The 19117-nt window shown below is 50.7% G+C and overlaps 2 protein-coding genes across 5 annotated transcripts; both read right to left on the minus strand.

The window, feature by feature from the left end:
• Window positions 1–5546: 5546 nt before the first annotated feature.
• Window positions 5547–12811, minus strand: Klk8 (kallikrein related peptidase 8). Of its 4 annotated transcripts, none has more exons than XM_021645802.2 (6): window positions 12663–12793; window positions 12198–12273; window positions 11564–11723; window positions 11052–11314; window positions 8043–8176; window positions 5559–6701 (listed from the first exon to the last, which is right to left on the minus strand). In XM_021645802.2, exons 2-6 carry the CDS (start codon window positions 12265–12267, stop codon window positions 6546–6548), a joined length of 783 nt encoding a protein of 260 aa, XP_021501477.1. In that variant the 5' UTR covers window positions 12268–12273; window positions 12663–12793; the 3' UTR covers window positions 5559–6545. The 4 variants fall into 4 exon arrangements, with proteins under 4 accessions (XP_060236181.1, XP_060236170.1, XP_021501477.1 ...); XM_060380195.1 differs by lacking the exon at window positions 5559–6701 and adding an exon at window positions 6727–7483; XM_060380198.1 differs by lacking the exon at window positions 11564–11723 and having other exon boundaries at window positions 5547–6701; window positions 12663–12811.
• Window positions 12812–13530: 719 nt separating this feature from the next.
• Klk9 (kallikrein related peptidase 9) lies at window positions 13531–18539 on the minus strand. The gene is made up of 6 exons (XM_021645786.2): window positions 18473–18539; window positions 17985–18123; window positions 17693–17849; window positions 15482–15747; window positions 14472–14608; window positions 13531–14217 (listed from the first exon to the last, which is right to left on the minus strand). Exons 2-6 carry the CDS (start codon window positions 18025–18027, stop codon window positions 14065–14067), a joined length of 756 nt encoding a protein of 251 aa, XP_021501461.1. The 5' UTR covers window positions 18028–18123; window positions 18473–18539; the 3' UTR covers window positions 13531–14064.
• Between the last annotated feature and the right edge of the window lie 578 nt (window positions 18540–19117).

Consider the following 19117-nt stretch of genomic DNA (forward strand, 5'->3'; position numbering starts at 1 on the left):
ACTCTCTGTTCATTTTGAAAAATTGTAAATTATATTTATTCCTTGTCTGTGTGCATGTGTGCTATGGTCTGCATGTGGAGCTCAGAGGACAATCTCGGGGAGTTTATTGTCTCCTTTCAACACGTGGGACCTGGGGGCAAGCACCTTTTCCCACTGAGCCGTCTCTCCAGCCATCAGAGTGATCTTTATTCATACACTACACAGCATATATTATGTTTCATAATAAAAATGTATGTATCAAACATTATCTAATAAAATCTCCATCCACCTCCCACCTAACACTTTTAAAGAAAAGCTTCCGCTCCTCCTTCCTTTGGTGGGGAAAGTATTGGCGATTAAACCTTGTACAAAGTAGGCAAGGGCTCTGCTGCTGAGCCACAGCCTGGACACTGGAAGGGAGATGCGGTGCCACGTGCCTGTCTCTCCAGCACTCACAAGGTGGCTACTTAAGCGGGCTCAAAGGACCGCACGAGATACTGTCTCACAAAAATAAAAAGGGTGGCTCATTTCTCATCCTGCCTCATTGTGTTCCCCTTCTGGGTGCCAACTAGGAGCCTGTAGCAGCCTTGTTAGAACTATAAAGGGACATGGCAATGGTCCAGGCCCACCCACTGTGGATGAACTTAGGCGACTTTCCGGGGTTCCAATATTGTTCCGGAGCCAGTGAACACACCAGCAATGGCGCGTCTTCCTCTCCTGACTTCCCGAGCATCCTTCTGCTTTTCTAGAGCTTTCAGTCTTGGTGTTGATTATAAGGGCAACCCAACTATGGCCCTCATATGAAGCCCAGTCCAGGTCTGGACTCCTCTCCTTATCTTCTTCCTCCCTTTTTTCCCCCAGAAACCCAAACCCTCAAACACTTGCTAGATCTATATTGAGCATCAGCTGTATACCAGGCTGGCTGACATATCAAAGACACAGAGATGCACACGCTTGGATAGAGACGCTTTTATTTCAAGGTGTTGACAGACTTGCATAAAAACAACAATCAAATAACTTATGATAGGGCTGGGGAGATGGCTCAGTGAGGAGCTGAGTTCAAATCCTCAGCACCCACATAAAAAGGCAAACATGTTGGGCATGCCTGCAACCCCATTATTGGGGTGGGTGGAGACAGGCAGATCATCAGAGATTGCTGGTCAGCTAGCCTAGCTGATTGGCTAGCTTCTTGTGCTTTGAGAAAGCCTGCCTCAAGATGCTGAGGTGGAAAGTGGTACAGGAAGGCACCTTACACGCTGTTCCAGCCTTCTCAGCGTGTGCATGGGAACATGTACCCACATGCCCACGTGCTCGCAGAGAAACAGATGTGAAGTAGCCACCTATATGGTTGTATTGGTTACTTTTTCGTTCTTGTGACAAAGCGCCACAAACAAAGTAGTTTATAGAAGAGTTTATTTGAGCTTGTTGGTGCAGAGGGTTGGCATTCGTAATGATGGGTGGCGGCCATGGCAACTGGAGCAGGCCGCTGACAGCCATGTTCCCAGCCACTCATCTCAGGGAGTCTAAGCAGGAGCCCTACCACTGAGCCACGCCCAGCCCCTTACTGGGGTATTCTAGGCAGGGTCTCTACTGTTGGGCTACATTTTGAGATATCTCTTTACTTTTTATTTTGATACAGTGTCTCACTCTGCTCCCCTAGGCTGAATTTGAACTTGCTCTATAGCTGAATGTCTGATCCTCCAGCCACAGCCTCTGATTTCCCAGTGGCAGGAACGAACACCTGTTCCACTGACCATGACTTCCAGACACAATTCTGATCCTTCTTTTCAAACCAGCTCTAAGGTAATTTCTGCCAAGCAGCCTTGTCCTGACAAGAACTCCATGATAACTATATTCAAACTAAGTTACTCAGGCTCAAGACACTTTCTCCCATCAAGCCCCAAGTCAGACCCCAGAACGCAGGCCCTGCCATGCGACTCTGGCCTCTGCAAGTCTTCCTGACTTGGACTCCCAAATCGAGCAACAGTGGAGTCCTGGAAGCACTGCATAAACCAGGCGTGGTGATTCATGCCTGCAGTCCTAGCAACGGGGGAGGTAGGAAGCAGGAGGATGGAGAGTTCGAGGTCAACCTTGGCTACATGGGTAGTTTGAGTCTATTTGGTCTACCTGAGACCCTGCTGCAAAAGGGTTGGGGTAGTAAAAAAAAAAAAAAAAAAAAAAAACAAAAAAAAAACAAAAAAAAAAAAAAAAAAAACAAAAAAGAAAGAAAGAAACACCTGGTTTTTGAAATAACTTTTTTTTTTTTTTTTTTTTTTTTTTTTTTTTACGTTGAAATCCCTAGATGTTACTGTGCATGTCCAGCACTCGGTTACAGTTTTCGTTAGTAAGGCTGGTTCCGTGAGTAAGCACCGGTCCCTAGGGCAGGTGAAACATGTGCGGTGTTCACTGTTGTTTTCTTTAGCGGCAAGCCCACATCAGCTGGAAGTACTTAAATAAATAGCATTTTGCAAAACAGCTGGCACCCACAGAGCTCCCTCCTTCACACTCAGCCGTGCTGAGGCATTCTGCCTCAGGGTGTGACAGAAAAGAACGTGGCCTCACAGGTCAGTCCAACACAGAGTTGCTCAGCCTGTGACTTCAGGACAGTGACTTCATTCTTGTGAGTCTCACTGTGCCGTCCTCTAAAGTGGGAGAGAGCAAAGCACAGAGGAAGGGTTACCTAAAGTTGTGCGTGAGAAACATGGCGACAGAGGAGATATTGTGCCCAACAGGCAGTGAAGGAAGATGCTTCTCAGACATGGTAGCTATTTGTTGTTGTTGTTGTTGCTTGTTTGTTTTAAATTTTATTTCTATGTGTGTCTGTCTACATGAGTGTGTGTGTACATGAGGACAGTTCCTATGGAGGGCAGAAGGAGTCAGAGCCCCTGTAGCTGGGGTTACAGGTACTTGTGTGCCGTTTGGCCTGGTTGCCGGGAACTGAACTCTGATCCCCTGGAAGAGTAGCAAATGCTCCTAACCACTCACTTGTTTCTCCAGCCCATCAAATTGTCACCCTCATTTCACAGATAAGAAAATAAGTAGCTACATACACAAGGAGGAATTTTGGAACTGAGGAGCTGGCTCAGAAAAATGATTGCCTTGGGAACATGAAAATCGGAACCCAGTGCTGGGGAGGTAGAGACAGATGGATCTGTGGGGTTTTCTTGTTGGCCAGCCTAGCCTACTTAGCCCTGGGTCAGTAATAGATCGAAGGTGAGCTGTGCCTGAGGAAGAATAACTGAGGTTGACCTGTGACCTACACACACACACACACACTGAGCACACACACTGAGAGAAAGAGAGAGAGAGAGAGAGAGAGAGAGAGAGAGAGAGAGCTGTTCATCCTATTAAGATATGCGTCCCTGCACACACTGTTAATTCCAGAACACAGGAGGCAGAAGCAGGTGGATCTCTGAGTTCCAGGCCAGCCTGGTCTACAGAGAGAGTTCTAGGACAGCCAGGGCTACACAGAGAAACCCTGTCTTGAAAAACCAACAAACAAAAAGTGTATTTGTGTTTGGAGTTAGTCCCGGCCCTTGTCACTGAGGTCCCATTGAGACACTCGGCCTTATGTCTTTCCTTGTCCTCTGATCTCCATCCTGAGCCTTTGCTGGTGACCCCTATGGCAGCTCACGATCACATCAAGAGCTGGGAGCCAGCCACCCTTTCAGCCCTGCCCTGCCCAGAGGAACCCTGCACACACTGACTCCGCAACTCCGGACTCACCCACAGCTTCTGACGGCTTATTGCTCCTGATCTCCTCATTCTCATTCGCCTTCATTTTAGAGCAACATCCGCCTCCCTCCTACAGCTAATGAGAACACCCTCAGAGCCCTCCACTCCCACCTCCACACTAGCAGGGACTGAAGCCAAAAACAGTGATGGGTCCTGGGGCGGGTCCCCTTCAAGCTGGACCAGAGCTGGAATCTAATTGTGCAAAGTGTTTGGCACACCCACACACGCTGAGGAGGAGAATGGTCCTCACACAGCCCAGGCAGCCATGTTTCATACCGCATGACACCAAACAGCTGCTGGCTGGTTAGGGATGGCCTCTTAAACAAAGTTCAGTGAAACTATCAGCCATGTAGTAATCTATGATGTGGCTGAGGCAGAAAAGGTGAGTTCTCTTTTATTAAAAAAACAAAATTTATGAATTATTGGGTCTGGAAAGATAGCTCGGCCATTCAGAGCACTTAACACTCTTCAAGAGGACCTGAGTTCAACTCCCAGCACCCCATGGCAGCTCACCACAACCACTTTTAATTCTAGAGGGTCTGATGCTCTCTTTCCTTGGGCACAGACATATATGCAGACAAATACTCAGACATATGAAGAGAAAGAGAGGCAGAAAGATAAAAAAAACACAGAGAGGCATCAGGGTGGGGAGGAGGGAGAGTGGCATATACGCATGCACAGAAAGAGAGGAGAGAGAGGAGAAAGAGAGAATGTGATGCTTTTGCAGAGGGTGTAGGGTCTGTTCTCAGAAACTATGCGGTGCTCACAACCATCCGTGTAACTCCAGCTCCAGGGAATCTGGTGCCCTCTTCTAGCCTTCTCAAAGAGCTTCATGCATGTGTCACACAAAGAGAGAAATAATTAATTAATTGTTTTTTTCTAATGCTGAATATTATTTTTTAGTAATTTGTGAGTTCTTGGCCAGATTCACAGTTCTAGGCACACACTTCCTCCCATGGGGTACAGGCCTTACCTTCAGCTATAAACCCATTAGTCACTCCATAACATTCATGCTACTATTGTGTATCCGTGAATACTCAAAGAATGAATCTAGGGTATCATATTAAAATATTATATTAAGAGGCTGGAGAGATGTCTCAGTGGGTAAGAGCAGTGCACTGCTCTCTCAGAGGACCTGCGTCTCGATCCCAGCACCGGCACCGCAGCTTACAACCATCTGCAACTCCAGCTCCAGGGATCTAATGCCCTTTTCTGACCGCCATGGCCACTGTATATATGCAATACATACATACACGCATACATACATACACACACAGGCAAAACACCCGTACACATAAAAATTATTTTAAAATCACATTAAAATGACATATTAAACCTGACGTTTATAGCCAGACATGTTGGCACACACCTGTCATCCTATCGCTTGGGAGATGGAAACAGAAAGATCAGGCATTCAAGGCCATGCATGCTTCGCTACATATCAAGCTCAAGCTTGAAACCGACCTAGGCTAGGTGAGACCCTCTCGAATGCAAAACATAGCCAGTCTTGGTGGTGAAGACTGGCTACTTCAGGTGTGGGGAGGCTGAAGCAGCAGGATTGTAAGCGCAAAGCCTGTGGTGGCTACAGAGTGTGTTCAAGGTCCCAGTGAGCCTGGAAAACCTAGTGAGGACTGTTAGAAGAAGAAGAAAAAGTATGAAAAGGGTCCTGTGGGCCTGACAAAATGGCTCAGCAGATAGAAGTGTTTGCCGCACAAGCCTCCTGTTGGATTCCTGGAACCTGTGTAAAAGGGGAATGAGAGAAACAGCTTCGTGACGTGGTCCTCTGACCTTCACATGAATGTCTTACGTGCACACACACCACACACAGTGACACTAAGTTTTTTTTTTTTAATTTTTTGTTTAATTAAAAGGGCTGTGGATGCATTTCAGCAGTAGAGTTACCTAAAACCCACCAGTGAGGGGCTGGGTGCATGGCTCAGTGGTAAAGATTTTACGTAGAATCCCCTAGTAAGGGCCCTGGGACATGATTTTGGGGTAAAGCACTCTCCTGGCATGGGCAAAGATCAACCCCAACACCAAGTTTTAGAGCAGAAAAAACGTAATGGAGACTCTAAGTGTGATGGTGTTCTCCTCTCATTCCAACGCTCAGGAGGCTGGGGCATCAGAATCACGGTTCTGAGGCCAGGCTGCCCTACATAATGAAACCCTGTCTCACAGGAGGTCCTCTGTGGAAAGAAGTGGGGGCTGGGCATGGTGGTGCATAGGAGCCAGAGGCAGATAGATCTCTGTGTGTTCAAGGCCAGCCTGGTCTACAAAGTGAGCCCAGGACAGCCAGGGCTACACAGAGAAACCCTGTCTCGAAAAACCAAAACCCAAAAAGAACAACAAGCAAATAAAACAAGGAGGAGGGGAAGGGAAAAAAAAAAAAGCACTTTTTTTTTCATAGACCAGAACCCTGGATGTTTGGAAATTATTAAATTTTTATCCTTTGAAACAACCCCCCCCCCCCCCACTAATCAAGGTTGATTTTTCTCCTCCTCTTTTCCCTCCTCCTTCTTAAAGCAAGGTCTCACATAGCCCAGGCTGGCCCTGAACTCACGATGTCACTTAAGGCTGGCCCTAAACCCTCGATCCTCCAACCTCTCCCCCCTGAATGCTAGGATGACAGACGCGTGCCTGAGAGACAAGGTCTTTCAAGTCCTTGTACAGTCAGTGTGATGGACACCGAAGCCACGGGTCCCTTCGTGCCTCCCACCAAGTCTGTTAGCAGGGTGTAATTCTTCCCCCTCCTCTATCCCTTCTCCCTCAACACAGTCCAAAACACAAAGAGTTGGCCAAAGGTGGGGTTTATTGACCCCCCGCCAGCAGGATCAGTCCCTGTTGTCCATGGTCGTCCTGATCCAGTCAGTGTAGCGGCAAATGTTGGTGTAGACGCCCGGCTTCTGCGGCTTCCCGCAGGGGTCTGAGCCCCACGATGTGATGCCTTGGAGCATGCCGTTGCACACCAGAGGACCGCCCGAGTCACCCTAAGAAGGAGCGGAGTGGTGTTTGCTTTAAAATGCCCACATCTCCCTCCCTTCTGCACTAGGCGTTTAAAGCTTTGGGTTACATTTCACTATCTTGTGTGGTAGGTGAAGATCAGAGGGAAGCATGCAAGAGTCAGTTCTTTTCTTCTGTGAGGGTCCTGGGGATCAAACTCAGGTTGAAGGGCTTGAGTATCGGCTACCTTTGCATTGAACCCCTCGGCATTGAGGGATGTAGGCCAGGTGCCTCAAACCCACTGTGCAGCAGAGGTCGACTTCGAATTTCTGATTCTCCTGCCTCTGCCTCCCAAGTACAAGGATGACAGACATGCACCACCACACCCAGTTTCTGAAGTGCTGTCAGTGGAGCCCAGGGATTTTTGTGTGGTAGGCAAGCACTCTACCAACTCTGCCACATCCCTGGTCCTTTAACCAAGTCTTCCACATGGTGGAGCGGTTGGTTTCTTATAGTAAATGGGAATAAGACTCAGTGGTCCAGAGGGAGAAAGTAGAGTTTCCAATGCAGACAAAGGTCAAAGGGTGACAGGTAAATTTCCGACCAATGAGGGAAAAGAGTGAAATGTCCAACGTGTAATTCATAGAGAAGACACCAGGCTTTCAAAGATGGGGCTCAGCTGAAGACTCCAGTTGGGGAGCACAGAAGAAATAACAGGATCCTTGTAGAGACAGGCTGAAAGATAGCTCACTCAAGCACAGAGCCAGCCCCCACGAGGCAATAGCAGGAATCCATGCAGAACATATTGGGGTCTCTAAGGAAGGCTTGCCTGTCAGTGATGGGAACGACAACATCCTTGGCCAATGAAGAAGAAAGATCTGCCTTTGGGGTCTAATCATTAGTGATTGGACTGGAGCGAGGGGTCAAAGCCAGGGGAGGTCCTAAGGACACAGATGCACTGAAGTTGACAGGAAAGAGAATATTACATCTGTGAAAAAAGTTCCATGAGGGCAGGATGGGAGTTGACTGAGAAGGCAATGTTGGTCCCCAAGGATGCAATGACAGAAGGAAGCCTTCAGTGGGAACCCAGTAGCAGAAACCACACCAGTTCAAAGAGCCACCGTGGGGAGTAAAGCATTGCCTAATCCTTAGCTTCAGATTGTCCTCCAAACCCTCGGTCACCTTTCCACAGCTTATTTTGTAGACAAAGACTGACAAGAAAGCGACCAGCAAGGCTCCTGAGCTCCCCAGCCCTGCTATGTGACCTTCTGGGGGTAGCTAGCTTTCTCTGAACTCTGCCAGGATAGCACAACTTCTCTATCTACTAAATCTTTGGGGTCATCGTCATCCACAGCACACCACGAGAGGCTATTTCAGAGGTCACTCACCTGGCAAGTGTCAGCCCCATTGCTGCTACCGGCACAGATCATGACGTCATTGATCTTCCCCGGGTAGGCCCTCTCACACTTGTTCTGGGAAAAGATTTTCACTTGTGCACAGTTGAGGGTGTCTGGAAAGTTCTCTGGGGAGAGAGAATCAGGAAGAGACAGGAACCTTTTCTCTCCATCCCATCGGTACCGAACCTTCCTTCTGTCTGTTGACTTGACATTTCACAGGGCCCATGACTTCTCACACCAGCACATCTTTCTCTGTCTAGACAAGAGCCCTCAAGTCTTACCTTTCTTTTGTTGCCTTTAGCTAACTTTAAATCTAGGGACAGATGATGGGGTGGGGGGAGATTTTGGAATACTTCTCTGCGACATGCCCCTGCCCTCCTCCCAGCTTTCTTGTCACTAGGCCACCAGGTTCATAATTTCATCTACGTTCTCCTTTTCCCAAATATAATCTCCTCCTAAAAGCCCTTCCTGACCACTCTATTAAAGTACATCTATCTGTCCACACCTGTGGGAGGAGGCAGAGAGAGAGACAGAAACTGAGATTGAATTCAAGCCTTCATACATACTAGACAGGCACTGTGTAACTGAGTTGCAGTCCCAGCCCTCTTTTTCATTATTTTTGTCTTTTGAGGTGGTCTCATGTAGCCAAGGTTGGTTTCCAGCTCTGCCGCTGAGTGAGCTTGAACTCCTGATCCTCCCACCTCCACCATCCAAATGTTGCGGTGTCACATTATACTTTGTGTTTTGAGGCATGACTCTCATTAAACTGCTTCGACTGACCTTGACCTTGAGATCCTCCTGTCTCAGCCTTCTGAGTACCTGGGATGATAGTCTGTGCTAGCTCTCGGGATTTCATAGCCTTTTACCCGTCACTACTTTCTGCCTCTATCTGATGCTTTGTTACTTGCATCTGTTGACTGTCTATTTCCCCCAACTACCGTGAGCATCACAGGAAAGACTTCACATTTGCTTATGAGTTTATGGTTGTGCCCGTGTTGAACACAGTGTGGTGGGCATCCTGCGTGTTTAATACACACTAATGACTGACTGTGGGCGTGGCTCAGAGGTAGAATCCCTGCATAGAATCCCCAGAGAGGGCCCAGGGGTGTGGTTCAGTGATAGAGCATCTGCCTGACCAATGAAAGGCCCTCTGCTCAATCTCTAATACTGACAAAAGATTAATGACTGAAATTAGAGTTAGCTTTGCTATCAATCCCCTTTAAGGAGAAGACGGAAAGATCCAGAATCTGTCTGCTCACAATCTCATGTGACCCTCACAAAAGCTCTTTGAAGAGGTCAGGGTGCATTCATTCATTTTATCACTCATTCATCCATGCAGGAAAATTTACAAAGCATTTCCAGGATTCCAGGTAACTTCCAAGCACCAAGAACACATCATTAAGTCGACAGATGGGGTCAGGAGTGGAGGCAAACACCTCTAAGCCCCGCACTTGGGAAGCGGCGGCAGGCAAATCTCTGGGAGTTCAAAGCCAGCCTTGTCTGCATAGTTCCATGACAGCCAAGGCTACACACTAGAGAGTCAGATTGGGGTCTAGAGAGGTGCTTAGTGGCTAAAAGCACCAAGGTTCTGTTCCCAGCAATCCCATGGTGATTTAAAACCATCTATAACTCCAGTTCCAGGATTTCTTCTGACCCACGCGCACGGGCCACACAGACATCTGTGTACTCAAACACATAAAAGAAAAACAAGTCTAAAAGACGAAAACAGATGAGTCCCAGAAAGAAAGCCTGACTTTGAGCCTTGGGATATCAAGATGGAAAGAGAGAACTAATTCCCACAGATTTTCCCCAGCCTCCACCTGTGCACTGTACAAACACAAACAATAAACAAAATGTAATAAAAAAAAAAACTAAAGAAAGCAGAACCCTCATGAAGTTATTGCCCATTGGATGCTGACTTCTTGGACATGACTGAGGAAAGCAAGGCTGGGGGATGGGATGTGGCTCCCCAGAGCTGAGGGAAAGATCCACCCAATTCCTCAGCGTGCGTTTCCAAGCCACACTGTCTCAGTAGAAGTCAGACATGTAGGGACCTGATTGCTGGCATGGCAATCCCTGGAGGGCCCCATTGTTTCCCTGAGCCGAGTCCCACTTGTTACCGCCGTGAAGTCATAAGCTGCAAAACATTCCAAACAGACCAAAATCCCGAACAGACTGGTGTTGGGCTCATGAGTAAGAAGGAGGTTTGGGCCCCCTTGGATTGTCAAGGCTGTGATGAAGAAGATTCTGGAGCCCAAGGGCATGAGAAGAAGGACAGCTCAGGTTGGAGCTTGTGCCCAAGTCTGTTAGGAGGTTCATATAAAGCTCTATACAATAGAAGTGCATATAAAATAAAGGAAAGGCTTTCCCCCACGCTCTTTGAATTCTGCTTAACGTTAACAACCTGTTTAATCTCTTTCCCATTTATTATCTAGCATTCAAGGTTTCTAACATGGACTGTGTGTGTGTGTGTGTGTGTGTGTGTGTGTGTGTGTGTCCTGTCCATTCAGCTAGCCATCTGGCTAGAAAGACCCAGGAACCCACAGAGCTGTGGTCACAAGTGCATACCAGGGGCTGCTCCTCTGGTGAAGGTCTTGCTGCCAAGAGGCACAACGTGACCTCCACCCCTGGGACCCGAAGGGTGGAAGGAAGCAGACAGTCCTCTGACCTTTGCATGGGTGCTGGGGCTTGCACCTATGCTCATCTCCACCTCCCGGCAATGGGGTTACTAATGCATGCTGCCCCTCTTGGCTTTGACGTGTATGCTAGGAATCTGAACGCAAGGCCCTCACACTTGCTAAGCAAGCCATTTACTTACAGAACCCTTCCCCAAGCATTTCCTCCTCCTAAAACTCACTGTGGTGGTCACTTTCCTCTTTGATTATCTTCTCTTAGGATGTAAGTCAGTGTATGTTGGGGGTGGGATCTGCAGTGGCTTGGGTCCACTGGACTGACTATCTACTGGACTGACTGTCTTCTCTTCACCCTGTTACCCTTTACCTCGAGGGCTGGTGACGGTGCCCCAGCCTGATATGGTACACTTCTGGCCAGCTTTGGAACACTGATTGGGAAGTCTAATGGGCTGCACTTTGTCCCCGAGGTCGGCTGAGTTCTGCATTCGAATGAGCATTACGTCGTGACTGTGATCCTCTGGGTTGCTGCTGTTGAAGCAAGGATGCTGGATAGACTGAGCCACCTGCATCTCCTGTTCCGGCTCATCTCTACTGTGCAGGCTATGATCGCCCAGGCGCACCGAGTACTTTCTGCACGAGGAAGAGTGGGGGCTGTGTTGAGGCTGGAACCCAGGCAGGAGTTGGAGCTACATGGGGGTTCTCTCCAACCCTTCTCCCTCAGAACGGATCATTTCCACCAAGCCCAGGAGTTGGGGCCTGCCTCAGACCCAGTCACCCTCACCCAGCCCTCCCCGCTCAGACCCAGGGCTCCAACTTCCTCAAACAGAGCCCTCACCTTCTTCCCTCCAGTTCCACCCATCTGTGCAGCCCTCCACTCACGGTTTTTTGCAGTGGGCCGCAGTGAGGACCCATCTGTCTCCCACCAGGACACCCCCGCAGATCAGTCTCTCGCCCTGGAACAAGGCTGCCTGCCAAGGCTGGGAGTGCGGTTTGCACTCCTGACCCCCCAGGATTTTGGAGCCCTGAGCGCTGGTGAGTCCTGCATCAGGAGGGAGAACGGTGGGTCGCCATCCTCGGTGGCAGAGCCCCTGCCGGGAAAGCCACTGTGGGTTCAAATGGACACGCGGGCCAGTTCGTCTGCGCGCCATCTCTTAGGACTTCAGCAGATGAAGTCCTGGCATCCATTGGAACATGGCCACATGGCCACGCAAGTGAGCTCACTGAAACCTGTTAATAATCAGCACTAGGCACAGACCCCAGCGTGCTCCCGCACACATCTAGGTGGGTTCTTACACATCCCCATACTCTAATTCCATCCCTCGCCTGACGGGCAGCCGTGCACCCATAGGAAACTCAACCCTTGCCCCCCACCATGTGTTGCTAGCTCTACCCAATCCCAAGAAAGCTCCCCGGTCCACAAGACCACAACATGCACCCACAGATCAGCAGGAGCTCACCTCCAGTCACCCCCACCCCACTGAAGGCCCTGGGTGCTGCCGCCTATCCCCCTCACCTGCCCACGCTCCCATTAGCAGAAACAGAAGGATCCACATCTGGGTTGCACTGGGTGGGGGGCGTCCCATGGTGGCCTGTGAGGAAGAGGGTGGAACTGAGAGGACGTCCGAGGGAGGAGCCTGAGATCTTGTAGGTTTGGGAACTAGGGGAAGGAGGTATTTCCGGAGCCTCCCTGAGTCTTGCTGGATGGAGTTGGGGTCTGAGGAAGCTGGGACAGAGCTCCAGATTCCGGAACTTTGGTGTGCGGAGTAGCTTGCTGGCGGAGACACCAACATTCTAAAGGAAGGAGCTCGGGCCTTCTCGTGGGATTGGCGAGAAAGATCTGAGGTGTCCTCGGGAGGACGGTGCTAGGAGATCCACTTGAAGATCCTGAGGAAAAGGATGTGAGGCTGGGGATCCTGGGCTCAGGGGAGGGGGAGGTCCCTACGTCTGAGGTCAGTGTCTGGGGACCTCTGCGCCTCACCTTCCAGAATGCAGGGGGCGGGGTCACTCGCACTCGGTGGAAGAGGCCCCCGGACTGCCCTTCGCGTGTCGGATACACGATTTTGCAGCCTTATAACTAGGAAGCCCCGCCCACGGCTCCGCCTTCTGCCCGCACCTCTCCGCGGTGCGGCTGAACCCGCTAACGCTCGAGGAGGGGCGGGAGCTGGAGAGGCTTTAGGAGGAGGGGCTGGAGTCCCGGAAGCCGAGACGAGGACTGAGGGGCAAGGCACGGATCCACCTCGGAGGGAGGCAGCTGCAGTCGGAGCCCCTGGGCCTGGGCGAGGAGGGATTGGGATATTTTGGTCTGAGAGGAGAACCAGAGCCTGGACCCAAGTCTGAGGGAAGAAAGTGGAAGCCTGAGTCCTGAGTCCGAGGGAAGTGAGTTGGGGTTTGAATACCTCATCTGAACCTCTGGATCTGCGGGAGGAGGGTTAAGATCGGGGGCCCTGAGTCTGAGGGTGGAGGCTGCATCTGAAGGAGGAGGGCTGGGATGTTCCCCAGGGTCTCAGGGAGCGGTTCTCTGCTCGCCGTGAAGGATGGGCTTGGAACTGGGTTTTGTGGAAAGTAAGGAAGGCGTGTGTTCTGGTTGGGGACTTTGAGGGTGGATCGGCAGCCGGCCCGGGGCATGTGGGTAGGCAGGTTCGGGTGGCGCTGTGACCTGTTTTCCCCTTCCCCCCAGGGCGGCGGGACCAGCCCTGGCTTAAGTCCCAAGGTGCTGCAATAAATTCGGCCCGTGCCCGTTCCTTCCTTTACCCTTTCCTTCCCTCCCGTGCGCACCCTTCCTCCCACACCACAGACGATAGGAAGTCACCGCTCCTATGGTTTATTCTGATTCATCCAGTGCTTCTGGTAAGATCAATCAATGCCCCCCTTCGTCCTCTCTCAAGAGTCAAAGCCACGACACAGCGGAAGTCCACATGGGCGCTGGAAACGCAGCTCTGAGATAACTAGGAGTGGGGACAGACGGGATGGAGTACAGGGAAGAAATCCCATTGGATGAAATTTGGAGGGATGCAGCTGTTTCGTGAAAGATATTTTCTTGGCGGTGATCCTGAGGGTTGGGCTACACCGGAGGGTGGTGATTAAAATCATGCCAGGAGCTAAGGAGTGTCTCAGTTGGGTCTGAAGGAGCGTGGTCTTAGTATAACGAATTTGCCTGGGAGCAGAACCCAATTGGGTAGATGACCTAAGTGGGTGGAGTCTTGAGGCAGAGCCTCAGGAGTGAAGTCTGAGGGGCAGAGCCTGAGGGGGCGAAGTTTCATCGTCCAGGACTGAGACACAGGGGCTGGAGGTCTTAGGACGAAGGAAGCCAGGGCTGTGGAGCCCTGCAGTATCTTCTCGTTCTGCAGCATCTTCCTCTCCAGTCTGTCCTTAGCGGGGACTCAGTTTTCTTCCATGGTTCTTTCAACCCAGTCCACATAGTGGGATACGCTGGTGTAGACAGCCGGTCTCTGGGGTCTGGAACAAGGCTCAGATCCCCCAGACACTATCCCTGCCAGGGTTCTGTTGCACACCAGAGGTCCCCCGGAGTCACCCTGTGGTGGTGAAGAGCAGAGCTGTTAGCCGGGTCTGTTCAGGAGAATTGAAGCTTCCTCCTTCTGAGAAAGCCTTCTGTGTCCTGCCGTTCAGCACCCAGGAGGCCTGACCTGCAGTCTCTCCTCCCTCAGAACCAGGAATAAAAGCTCAGAGACCTCACCCTCCATCCCACCAGCTAGCATCCCTAGGTCCTGGAGTCTGTGGCTCCAGCCGTCTCCTGCCCTAAGGTCTAGAAAACTGCAGGGTGCCTCACCTGGCAGGAGCCCCGGCCACCCTCCCACAGGCCAGCACACAGCATCTTCTCGTTGATGTGTCCTGGGTATGCCCAGCGACAGAGCTTGTGGTCCAGGATGCTGATGTTGGCACACTGCAGCGTCATTGGGTACTGTACTGTGGGGGAAGAAGGCAGAGGATGGAGGATGTCCCCAGAATCCCAGGCAGCACCCCCAGAACCTTCCGTACAGAAGGCCAAGGAAAGGAAGAGAAACAGGAAGGTGTGTGTGTGTGTGTGTGTGTGTGTGTGTGTAACTCATAGAGACCAGGAAGGGAATAGACATCTCTGTGGGAAAAACCACTGTCAGAGGCAAATGGCAAGACAGACATGCCGAGAAAAGGGTCCAGAGATGTTAACAGGAACTGGATAACACAGTGTGGGTGGGTACATGGTGTCTTGTGGATACACAGCCCTTGGGTGTAGCCTCTACTACTACTCTGAGGAGTAGCCTGTGTTACTGATCCTGCCAAGTGGAAACTATTTTGAGAGTGTAAGTACCATTTTGCCCATTCTTACACACAGAGAGAAAGAGAGAATCTCACTATAGAGCCTTGGCTGACCTAGAACTTACTATATTGACCAGGCTAGCTTCAGGTTCCTAGAGATCTGTCTGCCTCTGCCTTCCAAGTGTGGGGATTAAAAGACAGGCACCACCACACCCTGTCCTGAATATTCTGTGTATGTATGTGGAACGCAACTTGTGTGCTTGGCGGGTGTCTGTATAGAGAAGCCAGGGGAGGCCACTGGGTCTCCTGCTCTGGCACTCTGCTCAATAATCCCTTGACCAAGGTCTCTCGCTGAACCTGGAGCTAGGCTGGGAGCTAACATCCTAGGGAGGAGGCCCCGGGGAGGAGAGGAGGAGGAGGAAGGGGAGAAAAGGAGAAAGAGGAGGAAGAGGGGGAGGAGAAAGAAGGATGATGGAGGAGGAAGAGAACAAGAAGAGAGGGGAGACAGTACGAGATGAGCAAGGATTAAGGGCAAGTCCATACATTTGGAGCTGGACACACTGCCCCAGCCAGAGATAAGGCATTGGGAGCCCACGGCCGGCAGGCTCTGGCTGAGGTTGAGCGGCTGCACAGCTGCATTCAACTGGACCTTCTTAGGTAGCCGGATCAGCATAATATCATCATTGTGGTCATTGGCAGAGAGATCCGAATTGAACCCGGGATGGGGGAAGAAGTCTGTGGCCAGAAACAGCTTCTCGGGGCCCTCCCACCGCCACAGGTGATGCTCCCCGAGACGGACCCACAGGTACCTGTGAGGATAGACTTCAGAGGTCAGGCTGGGGATGGGGAACTCAGGTCACCCAAGGTACTGTGTGCCTCTGCTCACCCACACACGCTCTCTGAGGCTCTGCTTCTTGCAGCCTACTTTCCAAAGTCAGCCATCTTCTTCCACATCCCACCTGAGGCCTCAGTGGTGACCTGGGTCCATTGGAACCTTGTGGATGCACGGGGACCCCACCTACCACACAAAAACATCCCCGCCCCCGCTCCCAACAGGTCTGGTGGCCTCTGTGGGAGCGGCTTTAAGTACTGTCAATGTGTGTATGGAAGGGGTAGGATCTGGAAAACTTCCAAGTTTTCCAAGAGGCCTTAAGCCACTCCCACCTGTAATATACTTTATTGCCCAGGCATTTCTTACTCAGATCTAACCTCAGGTACTCTTACTGCATCCCCAGAAAACTTGTTCTAGTCTGAGTTCATGCTGTGGACACTTGGAGACTTCCTAAGGTCTCCAGGCTTGGGGAGTATGTGGTGTTATTTCTATGTCTCTCCCTCTCTGACAACCTGGAGATGGGGAAGCTAGCCCCTCATCTAGCCTCCCTGACTCCTCCTCCACTTTTACAGCCTTGCTTTTTCTCCTCTTAGCTTGGGGGCAAAATCAAAACACCCCTCAGCCCAAGATGGTGTCCATATTAGAGTGATGCATGTTGGGAAATTCCTGGAGAGAACACTGGAACAACCTATGTGACCTTGTCTGAGGACAATGTACAAAGGATCCTTTCGCCTCATGGGGTCCAGAACTCTAGAACACCCAGAATCAGGATCCTAGAATTCTAAGAGTCTAACACTTTGTTGCGGGTGCATTCTGGGATTCAAGAACTTCAACTTAGGGAACTGTATAGAGCCATGATTCCAGCATCCTGCATTTCGTTTTGTCAAAAAGCCCAAGATTTTAGTGCCGTGATTCTGAAAACCCATCATCCCAGCACTCAGGAGGAGGGAAAAAGAATAGGTGTTTAAGGCCATTGTAGGCTACATGGCAGGTTCAAGGTCAGCTTGGGCTATGTGAAACCCTGTCTCAAAAATAAACTCCAGGATTTTAAGATTGTCTCCATTAGATCTCACACTCAAAGAGTCTAGAAACCCAATATTCTAGGTCAGCAAGACAAGAGTTTTATGGCTCTAGGTATCTGTAAACATTTGATTTAGAAAATGTTAAGCATCAACAGTTCAAAGGCCTCTGAGACAAGCCTTCTTGGTCCATAAGACTGTAATCGTAGGATTCTGGGATATTAAACCTCTCAGATTTTACTGGTTCACCAGTCTAAGCTTCTAGAATTCTCTATATTCTAAACACTGTGGCTGAAAATCTAATAATTTCTGACTGTAGGCTTCTAGATTTTTTTCCCTTCCTTTCTTCTTCCCACTCTTTCTCTCCCTCCCTTCCTCCCTCTCTCTCTCCATGTTTGTCTGTCTTTCTCTTGGTCTTTTTCTATCCTTCTTTCTTCCCTCTGCCTCTCCTCTCTCACCCCTCTTTCTCTCCTATTCCCATCCTCTCTCTTTTTTTGTGTTCCCTCTATCAGTCTTTCCTTTTTTTCTCTTGTTTTATTCTTGAGGCAGAGTCACATGTATCTCAGATGGCCTAGAACTCTATGTAACTGAGGGTGATCTTGGATTTCTGGTTGGGTCAGGATGCCCCTAACCCCAGAACTCTGAGGAGGCAGATGTCTGTAGATCTCTGTGCTCCAAGTCAGTCTGGTTTACATTGCAAGTTCCAGGATAGCCACGACTACACAGTGAGACCCTGAAGAGCCTATGTGTTGAGTCTCAGAATCTGGTCTCCGATTCTAAGAGCCTTGGCCTGGTGTCAGCCCTCTCCTGCCTCCAACCCCAATTACCCCAAACACAGACCTGCCCTTCCCCTCCTTCCATTTTTCCAGCCCCTGCTGGGCCTGGCCAGCTCTGGACACTCACGGCTTGTGGCAATGAGCAGCTGTGAGCAGCCATCGGTCACTGATGAGCGTGGCTCCGCAGATCTGCTGGGTGAGGTAGAAGAGGCCAGCCTGCCAGGGCTGAGAGTTGCGCTGGCATTCCCGGGCTCCCACGGCACGGGTGTCAGCTCCACAGTGACCTGGGGTGCGGTGGAGGACACAGGGGTCAGAGCCAGAGGGGTGGTGAGAGCTCAGGGAGGAGGATACCAAGGATAAAGGCAGAGGACACCTTATAGGGGACCTGGGATTAGAGAGCGTGGGGCTAAGCTTCTCACCTGCCAACAGAGAGAGCAACACCAAGGTGAGTCCCAGCTTCATGGCCTCGGGCACGAGTCCAGCGGCCTGCAGTTGGGTGCCTGGCCTTCTTTATGGTAAGCCATAGGAGATCTTCCTTCCTCCTCCCTGGGGCCGCCCCTGTGATTAATCAGGGTTGGGAAATGTCCCCGGGGGAGGGGGAAGGCCTGATGCCAGGGTCCTCTGGGAGGGGAGGGGGCCACAAGGGGACTTCCATGGAGCCTCCTAGTTCAGCAGAATGGGCTAAATGGGGGGAGGGTACCGGGCTTTGGGGAGTTTCTGTCAGTGACTTAAGAAGGTGGGAGTTCACTTCCCGTCTCCTCAGGCTGCGAGGTCTAGGTCCAGAATGTTCTGTAGTTTGGAGGAGGAGAAGGAAGAGAAGGAGGAAGAGAAGGAGGACAGAGAGAGAGAATATAAATATATGAATGAGAATGAATCTCTCAGTGAAGCTCTCTGCACCAAACCAAACCTGTTCTGGGACTGGGATCAGGGTTTCTTCCCTCGTGCCTCTCCTTTAGTGTTGAGAAATCTGGTCCCATCTGGATTAACCCACTCGTGTCATGACCTGTCCCCTTCCTCAGAGTCCCCCAAAGGACGCCAGTGGAGGTGCGGAATCAAGCCCGTCTCCCGACACCTTCACTCCCAGCACCTCGCACCTGTTGTAATGTTCTTAGCCATCCCTCCCCCCCCGCAGCATGGGGTGAATCCCCTGGGAGAGCCCAGCCTGGGTCTGACTCATCCCTGTCCCCAATATCACCCTGTTCTGGGTGGGGCTCTCTGGAGTCCTCCAAAGGTGTTAGTGAGTGAGTGAATGTCTTCCTCCATGGCCCTCTTTTTTTTTGATAAAGTCTTACTCATCTAAGCCAAATGCCCCTCTGCTGACATGCCTTCTGTGATTTCTTCAGGCCAAGGCTCACTTGGCTCTGACCAGAATGTCCGCTTTCTGATGCCCAGGAGCCTGAATGTCAAGTTGAGATCTGCTCCCTGGAACACCCCTTCCCTATGGTGTTACAGTGTGAGCTGGACTGTGGGACCTGGGGAACCGGCCTGGAGCAAGAATGAGGTCGGGCATGTCCAAACCCTGAAAATCTCATCTCGAGTAAGGATTGCTCCC

Source organism: Meriones unguiculatus, chromosome 1, assembly GCF_030254825.1.
Source record: "Meriones unguiculatus strain TT.TT164.6M chromosome 1, Bangor_MerUng_6.1, whole genome shotgun sequence".
NCBI classification, from domain to species: Eukaryota; Metazoa; Chordata; class Mammalia; order Rodentia; family Muridae; genus Meriones; species Meriones unguiculatus.